Source organism: Pseudopodoces humilis, chromosome 10, assembly GCF_049639895.1.
Source record: "Pseudopodoces humilis isolate 2021_Gansu_Grassland_sample_001 chromosome 10, ASM4963989v1, whole genome shotgun sequence".
Lineage (NCBI taxonomy): Eukaryota > Metazoa > Chordata > Aves > Passeriformes > Paridae > Pseudopodoces > Pseudopodoces humilis.
Window position 1 is genome coordinate 21,594,499 of NC_142209.1, and position 12,242 is coordinate 21,606,740.

At 43.1% G+C, this 12,242-nt stretch overlaps 1 protein-coding gene across 10 annotated transcripts in view; it reads left to right on the forward strand.

Moving 5' to 3' along the window:
• Positions 1-12,242, forward strand: part of ST3GAL3 (ST3 beta-galactoside alpha-2,3-sialyltransferase 3) — a 177,454-nt gene that overhangs the window by 127,317 nt on the left and 37,895 nt on the right. For all 10 annotated transcript variants that reach the window (XM_088060190.1, XM_088060188.1, XM_088060193.1 and 7 more), the window contains one exon: positions 3,794-3,980. In XM_088060190.1, the coding sequence (XP_087916316.1) occupies positions 3,794-3,980 (187 nt within the window). The remainder of the gene's footprint in view (positions 1-3,793; positions 3,981-12,242) is intronic.

Sequence of the window (12,242 nt, forward strand, 5' to 3'; positions counted from 1 at the left end):
CTTTGGTAGATGACAATGTTGACCAAGGCACCAGAAGCAGAGTGGTGGGAGTGCAAAGGACCACAGTCAGAGTTAGGACTTTTGCTGAGGACCTGGATCAGCGCCATCTCAGAATGCTTGAAAAACGTGCTGATATGTGAAATCACAGGTCTAGTCATAACTCTCAGTAATAAATCTGTCAAGTCAGGGAGGCGTTCTGGGTGACTGGAGATTAGCAAACATAATACCTGTACTAATGGAGAGTGAGAGAGTGTGTGTAGGAGGGAGGGAGGATGTGCTCTAGGGAGCTACAGACCCATTAGTCTGACCTGAAAAAAAAAATGCAGAGTTTTCCATCAGGTTTTGAGTCATGAGTAAAAAAATATTATGATGGTAAACAACAAAAGTGAGATAAACTGCAATGTAAGTTTATAAAACTGATTTAATATAGTCTAAGTTGGTATTTTTTTTCTTAGTAAGATAACTGATTGTGTATTAAAAGAGATGTATCTGATATAATCTCTCTTAATATTAATCAACCTTAAGACATGGTGGCAAATAGCAAATTCTTAGCTAAAGGTAGAAGAAAGAAAGGGATTAATAAAAGAATTTAAGGCAGATATTATTTAGCACAGTCTCTATTCTCTCCCTTGTGTAAGGAAAGGATAGGACATACAGAGAGAAATAAATATCTTCTAACTCTCAACAAAAAGACTGAGAAGATCTCTTTCAGTCTTTGCTTCCTGTGAATGGTTCTTTGCTTCTCCATCAGCATTCTGGACATGGGGATGGCTGTTCAGAACAGGACAAAATTTTTGCAGCCCTTCTCCTAGTTCATCCCACTATCAGTCGTTAACAAAGAGCTCTTACTCCTCGTCATAGTTGGGTGACTTGTAGTTATTTGAGCTGAATTAAAATGCAGTTTATAGCCTTTCCTTGGGCTCAGATTGTTCAAAAAGTAGCAAAAGAACAGTTTCAATCCATCTGGACTAAGCCACCCACTAAGATTTACAGCAGAAAGACCACTATTTAATTTTTAAATGAAAAGTTCAACTTTTCTCTCCACATCAGTAAATCTATGTCAGTTTGCAAGCTGAGAGGATAAGAGGGCAGCTGAGCACCTGTGCTGTTGGTGGGATGGATAAAGGAGAGAGAAGTCAACTGTTAAGGTTAAATGAAGCCAGGTGCTTGGATATGTATCCAACTGCTTGCTTTATTCCTGTGGAAGCTGGGGAAGTCCCATGTACTATAAGATCCTTTTTCATACACTGCAAAACTCCTTTGAAGGATGATATTTGGGACCTAGGGAGTGAAATTTAAATGAAAAAAGTGGTACATTTGTGGACAAAGGAGTGATCCAGCAGTATGTGGAGTTCTTTGATGCCTCATGTGTTGCCATGTGAGGACTGCTAATTGCAGCAAGAAATTTTGTTCTTTGCAATGAAGATAGTCCAATTCAGCTTTGTTCTAAAAGAGCTTGGAGTGAGTTACTGTTTTTCTTTAACTAGACATTATCAGATTTCAGTGCAGATGTTATTCCCAGCTGTCACACTGTTTACCTGGCAGGACTTCTTGCAGCAGTCATCAGTGCTCTGAAATGCCTCCTTAGAATAGACTGCAGACTGGGCAAAAATAAGTGTGTATTAGAAATTCCTGATTAGAACCAGATAGGGATTCACCTGGTGTTGATGCTTGAGAGGTATCTGAAAGGATCTTCATGGTGCCAGGGTTAGGAGTTAGTGTCTCTAAGCTCTATATGTAATCAGCAAGCACAGAGAGAAAAACACTCGAACTTCTTGTGGAGAAAACTGCCTGTCCATGTACAAGGCGGCCTGACATCCTAATTGAGGTTTTCCAAGATTCAGCTGTGTTTATAACCACCAGTGCATCCTGCCTGGGAAGGGGTTGGAGCTGTGGATTCTGCACCTTTGTGGATGTGGGCTGTGGCTGCCAGAACTTTCCCTGCTCCATTGCCCACGCTGCCCTTGGGGCACCGCCTTGGTGGTGCTGGCTCCATCAGCAGTTCACACTCTCGCCCTTTGCTGGAGGCTCATTTCACTTGGGGAAATGTTAGATTTATTTTCTCTCTAGGTACAAAGTAGGGCTCCCAAGTTTTGAGAGTGTTAACAAAGTAAGCAGCAAAACAGTGAACCCAGCAGTTGGGGATGAGAAAAACCCTGTCAAAGAGCTGCACGGTGACATTTGAAACAACTGCAGACACCTCCTCATCCTAAAGAAAACAGATGAAAATATGTAAAACTAGCTTTTTTTGCAGAGTATTGGTAGTATTATGTTACCTTTAGAGCTGCATGTTTTTGCTTTATATAAGGTCCTCTGCCCTGAAGAGACAAGACCTTTAAGTTTAAATACTGCCCACAGAAAAAGTGAGTGATGTGTGAATGAAGAGGGAAAAAGCAAAGGATCAGGCTGGCTGGGAGCATTGTACTCAGGTCTAGTTACCTCAAAGTCAGGCTAAAAAGCAAGGAATTATAAACCATGGAAAAAGAATGCTGTATAAATTGTGGTGGTGCTGGTTCTAAAGTTGCTTTGCCTTTAATATTTTATTCCATATGATAAAGTAAGCATTTCTGCTAAGAATGCATAAGAATGTATTCCTCTAGATTTTTAATATAATTTCAGATTTTATAGAGGTTTTTATTCTTCTGACAATTTTCCAATGTAAAATGCTTACCCAGGCTGAAAAAGACAAATCCAGATTCTCATTAACATTCCTACATGGCAAAATTTGCAGTCCATAAGCACTTTCCAGTATGTTGAACTACACCAAGTCAAGAATGCTGCAATAATTCAAGCAGGCAATCCTGTGCCATCAGAGGCTGCTGTTTGATGTCAGCAAGATTTGTATTCCAAGTTACATGAAATTTCCTCAGCTTTGGGGTTTTAGTTTTAAATAGAAATTCTGAAAACTTTAACATCATGGTAGTTATCATTGCTGTTCATGCCAAAGCAGTTTTATTTTCCAAGGGAAAAAACTTTGTTCCTGAGAAATGTTTTAACAAAAGCACAGCTAAATACGCAGCATCTCCTTAGAAATCAGTGTCCCCAAGAGCAAAGCTGTGTGACTGCGTGAGTGTTTTCAGAGTGGGATGCATTTCCATAGCAGAAACTCCTTGGAGTCTGTGAGACTGCAGTGGTGCTGAGCCTTGTCCCAGCCCAACCTCCTCCTTTGTGCTGGCATTGCAAGGCAACTCACCCTCCCAGTGGGCCAGTTTGGGGAATTAAACCGGCTGCGGATTGTTCCTATGGGATTTTTTTGAGAGTTACAAGTTGGCTTATTTCCCTGTGCAGCCTCACTGCAGGTAAGATGAGTGGTGTAAGCTGTGGGCTGGGGTTGGAAAATGAGACCAGTTTCAGTTTGTTTAAACTGATGAGGAGCTGCATCATCTCTTTCACCACAGCCTTGCAGAACCCAACTAACACATCACAGGAGCAATGGGCTGTTAAAATATTAATGCTTAGTTTCTTACTCTAAATTTGCAAGGACAGTATTTTTCACTTTCCTCTTCCAAAGCCTCCAACCCTATTTAAATCACAGGAGTTGATATGCAGAAATGGTTTGCATTATATTCAATGATAGAATTGATGTAACTTCTAATTAAGCTGTCGTCACTTGGTACAAACGTCCGTAAGTGTTTGCGATGAAGAACTGCAAGAGTTAACATTTGCTACTGTAGCAGCTGCTGCAGGGAGCTCTTGCCCAGCAGTGATTGCTGTGTCATCATCACAGGAGTGTGAGTGGGAATGTGAGTGTAAGTGGGAATCCGTGACCGTGTCTTCTTTGGTTGCCCTGCAGGCTGAACTCGGCTCCGGTGAAGGGCTTTGAGAAGGATGTGGGTGGCAAGACAACACTCCGGATCACATATCCTGAAGGTGCAATCCAGAAAATGGAGCAGTATGAGAAGGATTCCCTGTTTGTTCTGGCAGGATTCAAATGGCAGGATTTCAAGTGGCTGAAATACATTGTTTACAAGGAGAAAGTGGTAAGAATGCTGTCAGCTGACACTGTGAAGGTCACCTAATTAATAACGATGGGTAGACTTTATATCACCATCTTATCTGCCACATTTCGGTCTGAGGAGAGTTCCACTCTGTATCCTGCTGCATTTAAGTGAAGACTTTCTTTACCTACATGGACTTCAGCTTTAATTAAATATGTTTTACAAAGACATCTCTCTGTAATCTGTGTTGCATCACAGATGAGGCTTGCTATTCAAGACTGTTAGTGTGTACTATGAACAATTAAATTAATTTTTAGTTATCTTAAAGAGTATTTAAAAGGACAAGCTTTTGCATGGATTTTATGGGCTCTTAGGATTTAAGAGCAGAGGAAGGAAAAGAAAAATGGGAAGGGAAAGAAATGGGATTTTGGGGACAAGGATCTGCTGTCACAGAAGGGGAGGAGACAGTGGCAGCACAACTTGTTGAAAAGGCTACAATCAGACTTAATGTGCCCTCCTGAATAGCACAAGCCATTATATTTTGCTCAGTTACTGAGATTCATGATTTGTGTTTGGTTAAAGTATCATCCAGAACAACAGTATCAAGTCTCATTTTAAAACACTGAAGTGGTGGATGTACTGCTTTCCCCATGTAAAAATTTTACCCCTTCATTTGCATGAGTGCCTTTCTGAAGCACCACGGACCTGTTAATAATTAGGGTTGCTCTCTTTAATTATCCTATCCAGAATGGAATCGGGTTGTGATCAATGACTTCTCATTCAGTGGATGGTTTGTCTGTCAGGGAATCCCAAATAAATAATGGGGATAGTTCTTGTTCTACAAACCTTATATATCTGTTTTCAAATGTTGCTTAATGACTTTTCAGCAAATAAGAAGACAAATGAATTAGCATTCATGGGATGGCACATTATATTGTGTGTTTAGAGACAGAGAGAGGAGGTTGGCAGCTCACCACACACAGAATAAAGCAGTCTGGGAATATAATTGTATACGGTTGTTACAGAGAGGGCCTTAAGGGCTCATACTTTGCTCTTGTCTAACACTGGCACCAACTTGCAATTATTTTCTTGCTACCAGACAGATGAAGTTACCTGTCAGCCTCTGGGCAAGCACAAGTGGGCTTTTGTAACATGAATAATTGAGTCAAAAGTAATTTTCCTTGCTTTATGTCAGGCTCTTGTTCCTCATTCAGGGGAAGCCCTGGCAGTGTCAGTGCCCACCAATCTGAATGCACTTGCAGGGACTCCTGGTGTTTAGCTTGAAGCTCAAAGGATGGGTTGGTTTACTTCAAAACAAATTGAATTACCACCTGATGCTTGCAGTCATCATCACTAGATTCTTCTGTGGTATCCCCTGCTCTTGGGAGGATGCAACAAATAGTCTGCTAAAACCTTCTAGACTGGGGAGATGGATTGCAGTTCTCTTAACTGAGGGCTTCAGTGCCTAGCTTGGCAGAGAGCAGAAAGAACTTGAGCTTTGTACATTACTTCAGTGTTCTTGTGATTGGCTCCTTATCCTTCAGTTCTTCAGAATAAACATTCTGAGGTTTTTCCAGTTCTTTTAGGTGATGTTTTCCAGATCTCTTAATTCCTGTTGCTCTTTTGAGTGCTTGTAGTTAATTCATCTTTTTCTTAAGGAGCAGTGCCCAAAAATGAACAGAATACAGCAAAAAGGAGGAACAAATAGATAATTCAATAACCTCAAAGTTCTCATTCTTTATACATCCACTGTTTCAATGGCCTTTTCCACAATGGCATGGAACTGAAGGTGAGTGTTGGATTCCTGGAGACTCCAGGTCTTGGGAAGAGCTGGAGAGCAGCCACTTCCCGCGCTCCACACCCTGTGCTTGTGCTGCTGGCTCCTCGTGCCAAAGAGCAGCACTGTGCACTTCTCCCTACTGATCCTTTCTTCCAGGACACTCCTCCAGTTTGCCAAGTTCCTTTGGCAGAGCTTCCCAGCATACCTGCCATTCTTTCCAGATTCATGTCCTCTGCAATTTAATGAACATACTTTTTACTTCATCATCCAGGTTGATAATGAAAACATGAAACAATGTTGGTTCCTAGGTAGACCCCAAAGTACTAACATCCTTCCATTCCTAGAGTGAGCCCACTGAGCCTCCTGGATAGTTTTTTGGCCACTTCTGAACTTGTGTCACAGTTGTATCATCAATAATGCTTTTGGCATGTTTGTGAAAGTGTTCTGCCAGAAGCTCTACTGAATTCCAGTTTATGCCTTGCTTCTCCCCTATGGTAATTTTTTGTCTGTATAAAGAAATTTTTTAAAAAATAATTCACTCTTGACAGATCCACCTGGGTTGCTACTCTGTTATTTTACAGGTGCTTACATATAATTAATCCTGCTATTCTGGGAATTGAAATCATAATTCAACTCCCTTCACCTTTTTGCCTTCTTAATGCTAGGCACTACTTTTGCCCATTTTTCAATCCTTTGACCCTCTACCTGTTCCACACAAGTTCCAAAGGGAACCAATGCTAGTTCTTGAGGCTGCTGAGCCAGTTCAAGTACTTTAGGATGCAGCCCAGGTGACTGAAAACATCTGTCTTACGTTCTCTTGTGCTCTAGTCTGATTTCTCTCTGCTTGAGGCTGAGATCTTGCTGTCACTGGCTTCAGCTGCAAGCAGGTGGCTCACACAGCTGCTTTTTCTAGAGGAATCCAATATACAAAGTGCTGTCTCTTAGATAGGAATGACCCAATGGAGGACCAGCAGTGCTGTGGGAATAGCTCGTAGGCGTCTGTTTATTCTGGTAGTGAGTGTTAGTATTTTCATCAGTGTGTGGTAAGTTCAAAATGACAAATGTCTGCCCAGTGCTCTCTGTGTGTCAAGAGTGTTTCTCTCTCAGCTGGTTTGCCAGAGAAAGGGGAGTTTCTTCCTTTCCTGGATTTATCTAGAGGCACTTGCATGACCTGAGAGCTCCGTATGCCACTGTTGCTTATTCCTTATCTGACATGTCCGTTTGCAAGACTTCGTCCCTATTTCAAACCAGTGGTTGCAGTCAGGAGTCTAACCTCAGGAAAGAGAAAAGGAAAATGGAATCATTCTGCTGAAGAACACAACTGCTGTGGAAGTTGACACATTCCTCAAAAAAATGGGCTGATCTCTGCCCTCTGATGTTTCCTTTGTTTGTGACTGATGATGGCAACTGCACATGTCCATGGTACAGTCACAGGTACGTAATGAGACCTTCTGAATTCCTTCAGGCACCTGGAGAAGCTTGAACCTGCTGGACCAGAGATTCCAGGCTGGGATCCTTGCTTAGTCCTCTCTTGAGTAAGTGAAATCAGAGGGAGCTTATCTGAGAAAGAGTAAATGAAAGGCACGTGGTTATTTATTGCTGGGTCAGTGGTCAGATAAGCTTATTCTCCCTGCAGCTGAGAGGGATTTGCTCTGTGCTGTCTTTTGGCAGCACTTGCGTACTGAGGAAGGGGTAAGTGCTGTGTAGAGAGGAGGATTTTCAGATGTTATAAGGAAAAAGAATCAGTGTGATGCAGAAGCAGCAGCAGAACAGTGGGGCAGGGGATTTTATGTGTTACACACAGTCTGGTGCAACAGCCTCCCTGATAACTGTGTGATGCCTTAGTGCCCTGGGGAACACTACATCCAGAAACAGGAACAGTGGAATATGGACCTAAGGAAGTGTAAAAGCTCAGCAGCTTTTTATTTTACACTAAACCAGAAAGATCTGGAAGCAAGCAAAAACTTGAGAGTAAACATTAATCTAGAAAAAGGACAGGTTTGGCTAAATGTTCACTGTCAGCAACAAAACAAAGGTAGTCTCCATCGCAGAGTTCTGGCTGAGATGGCACTCCAGATTGAAGTCTTGTAGGAAGTTAGAGCATAGCGTATCACCAGACAATGTAGACCTGCCTTTAAGAAGGGGGGAAGAGTGAGTGGATCTGAGTGACTAAAATGCTGATTTCAGTCATTTGACAAGCATTAGAATAAACTAAAGGAGAAAATCATTGCACTGGTTGCAGCTAAAAGGAGTGTAGGATGGAGAAAGGTGCCATGGTTAGCAGAGGGGAGTATTGCACCATGCTGACCTAATAAGTCGGTGTACAAGTGGAAAGGAAGTGGGTTGGAGTCCCAGAGCCTGCAGTTCCATGAACTCATGGCTGTTGCAGAAGGGTCACAGATGTGAGCTGTTCGTGCGTCTGTGGTGACTGGTCTGGCAGTGCTGACTTGGAATAATTGCTGTAAGAGCCTGTGACACTTCCAGGCACCCCTTTGCTGATGAAATGACTGCTGCCAGCGCATCCCCAGAGGGGGATTACTCATGGACAGTCACTCAGAACAGTTACACTTTCCCCTGAACTGCTATTTTTGCCAAGAGACATAATCTATATATATTGTGATCCACCCTGCTGCTTCCCACTGCTTGTACCCTCCTACATCTGCCTGGATCTCTCAGTGACAGAAACTCTTTCTGAATACACAAAGTACCAGAGGAATTGCAGGGGGATAGAAGCTTGGTCATATATTGCTCTTCTTAAAATAGTGGTCAAAAGATGAAAGTTTCTCTATTGCATGGGAAGTAGATGCTTCCTGAAACAAACAGGAATTTACAAGCTCCAGATATGCAAAGCAGCCATCTCAGCCTAGTACTGAGGCCAATTCCAGGGTTGTTTCTTGGCTGTCATTAGTGAATTAGAGGGAGCTCTCTTGCTTGTTAGGGCTCACATCCCTGAACACCTGGCACACGGCAATAAAGCAGCCAAGTGAGGGCAAAGGTGCCACTAGAAATTGGCAGCTCACAAGCTTCCTGCTCATGTGGTAATGAGCCTGTGGATGATTCCAGTGGGGATCTCTGCAGCTTTTGCCAGGAGGAGCCACTTGTGCAGAAAGTGCCTGCGGCACCTAGAAGTTCTCTTTGATAGTGAAAGTCATAGGAGCAAGTGAGCACCTGCCTGTGAGTGATGCCAGGCTGGCTGTCTGTCCCTTGCAGGGACATGTCTCTGACAGCTGGCCCACAGCAGTGGTGCCCAACAACCTCCAGCAGTGGGCATGACACAGCCCCTGCTCCTGTGTCACAGAACGTGACTGCTGCTTGCAGAGACCTTGTGGATGTGGCACTGGGGAAGGTTTTATTTAACTTTTTATTGGGGAGCTACATTATTGTATGAACCCAATAGCATTCTCCTAGTTGGGGTAAAATGTGTGTTGTGATACCTTCCTGGCACAATCAGTGAGTGCTGCTGTGCTGCAGGACTGCTGCCAGCTCTTGTGCTGTCTGCTGAGCTTTTGTTTAGAGCTCCTCTTCTTCCATAAGTTAATGGCCTTGTCATGCTGCATGTTTGCTAGGGCAGCCTGTGAATGTCACAGCCCTGTAGTTCACTGTGGATTCCTCAGATTATGAAATAGCCTTACCTGTGGGCTGGTTTACATCCTAAAAGAAACCCGAGGAGCCATCACGCTGTCATCTTCAGGAAAAGAGTGAGGCTGTGAATCTGTTGTTGCTGTCCCATCCCAAGGAAAGCTTCGTTCACATGCACGATTTTTGGCTTGTTTGGAACTTGAGACCAGTGCTTGCGGAGGTGGTTTCTCTGGGTCTGCACTAGGGAGGGAGAATCTGCTTTTGTCCAACGGTGTCCCTTGCCTTTGGTGACAAATGGAGTGGCCACTGCTACTGGCAGATTCACTCCAGGGTTTGCTTTTGAATTGCAAGTTTTTTCTTTCCCTTTACTCCTCCAAGGGGCTTGTTGCTTTATATGTCTTGTGTAGAGTGGGTCTTACCGGGTTTTAAAGGACTGTTGAGACAACATTCTGGTTTGGTGGAGCTGTAAATCCACTACCAGTTTTCTTAATGCATTGTGAATGCAAAGCTTGATAATAGATTTGTGGTGCCTCATCCTATGCTGAAACACAGCTTCTGCCCATCTGCTTAGAGATGTGCCTGCCTGGGCATTGCCTTGTGTCCTCCTGCTCTCCTTGGACTCATCTGAGAGGGAATAGAAGCTGCTCTATCATAAATGAGAAAAGCTTTTGAATTGAGAAGTCAGCTTAAGGACTGTTTAATTTCTTTCACAAATTTGAGTTTTCACCTAAATAGCTATTTATAACTAATCCCTTCAGAAGTATAATTTAGGAAGGCATGGCTGGTGAGTAAGGCAGCCAGCCTGCTCAAGGGACATGATGAGGCTTGCAGTGAGGAAGAGGCAAGAAAGCCTTTCAAGTGGTGGTTGTCCTGTTGCTTTAGAACATGGTTTAAAAACCATTTCCACTCTCAGAGTGTGGGGGAATTCTAGGAGGAATTGTAGCAAGGAGTACCTTACCACATCATCAGGATGGTTCAGTGCCTCAGTCAAGGCAACTGAACTCTGACTAAATGTTGAAGCACAGAAAATGTTTTGTAAGAAAGTGAAAACATGAGGCAGACTTTTCTGGCTCCTACCAAATCTCTGACTGAGAAGATGAGGTGGGAGAGTCTCTGTGATGCATTCTGTGGAGAATGTTCCATATTTCTTTGCCAGAGAGTAGCTGGAAGTTAGCTTGTCTTTCTGGTATGATTGTTTTGACATCATTGTTTGGGTTTTTTTAGGTTTTGATCTCTCTGGCTGTGTAGAAAGCTAACCCTATACTGCCTGGGGGGTTGTGCTGTCATGGTTAGGAGCTGTTTCACCATTACAGTGCATTGGTGGGAATGGCCAAAGAGAACCACAGAAGACTTGCATATGAAAAAAAAAATCCTTCTCTGTCACTGGCCTAGGAGATCAGAGCAATTTCCAGAAGATTTTAGAAGTATGAACACTGGTGCCCTGTGAGAGAACGTAAGCCAGTTTTTTCCAATCATGGTTAGAAGAGAGGCTCGAAAATATGTAGATATGCTATATAAAATGTTGTCCCTGTTGACCAAGAGAGAGTGAAAAGTTTAGTTGTGTATTTTGTGATCTTTAACAAGCTTTCAGGTAGCACTGTGGGGAGGACCATACAGGAACCTCAGTAGGCAAACGACCCAGTTTGCAGCATGGGCCTTGGGGGAGACTTCCTGGCCAGATTCCCAAAGGAAGGTTGTTGGTATGGGAAGTGCAGGCTGGAGCTTGCCCTTCATACATACCTGCATGCAACAGCGTAATGAGATTAGGCAGGTCACTGCATAGCTGAGAGCTGCTCCCACCCAGGCATGCACTGTGTGTCTTAAGTGCACTGTTAAGCATCAGCTGGTGGCAGGGGCTGCTCTGGTGCCTTTGCAATGTGTCTTCATAGCATTTAATACTGCCAGGTGGATGTGTCCTGGACAATAAAACTTGTCCACCTGGATTGGGTAGCCATTAATATCTACAAGTCTGTAACCATCCACCTAAGCTCATGGGGCAGGCAAAGAAAACAAAAAATAGCCACGACCACACTATTTCCTGAATGAAAGAAATCCAGGTATCAAAAGTCTGCAAAGTATCTGTACTTGAAGGAATGACATAATTGATTGCTCAATTTTTAGACAGTTTCCCTTTAAAATTAAAATAGAAATTGTTGGTGTGTCTGCCCTTCTAGTCTTTCCCACATCATTGGTGGGTTTTGTCCTTTGTTTTTGTCCCTTGCTTTGCTTGCTGTTACCTAACACCAGTCATCTTTTACATCCCTATACTTTTATTAATTGAGAAGAAGCATTTAGCCGTGTTAGCCATCAGCAGTCCTTAAAGAACCTTTGTCCCACATCTGCCAAGACAGCATTGTCTTCGTTTCTGGCTCAGTAATCCCAGCTGTAACGTGAAAACCAAAGAGCCGCTGTCAGATTTTTATTTCTTTAGTTTCTATTCATGTGCATCATTCTTAAATGAAGAGACCCAAACAGGATTTACCCCTGAAAAGACTGTATTGTTGCCCTAGTAGGACATCCTTTCTGGGATTGCCTCCCCATCCTGCTTTTTCCTGAGACAATTTCTTCCCAATATTGTCACTGTCTAATCTTTCCTGATGTCTGTTGCCATCCAGCCGGCAGTTCCTGCTCTCGCCTAGATATTCGATCACTCCTTCCTTCTCAACCAAAGTCAAAAAAGATGGGCAATTCAGAGTTGCAGTTTTTCCACATCTCGAAAAGTCAATGTGTGGGCCAGCTGAAGAGCTAGTGCAGATGTCTTGAAAAAGCACCAGGAGGGTGCTCATGTTGCACTCACTGTCTTTGGCAGGCTCGGGCAATATTCTGACACTAACATTATGCAAATCCCGGTAGGTGCATTTCAAGGTCATAGTGTGTGTGAACTCAGGTTACCTGCCTTGATTGGAATATCTGAGCCAATGTAAAGAAAGTAATTCCAAATCTGA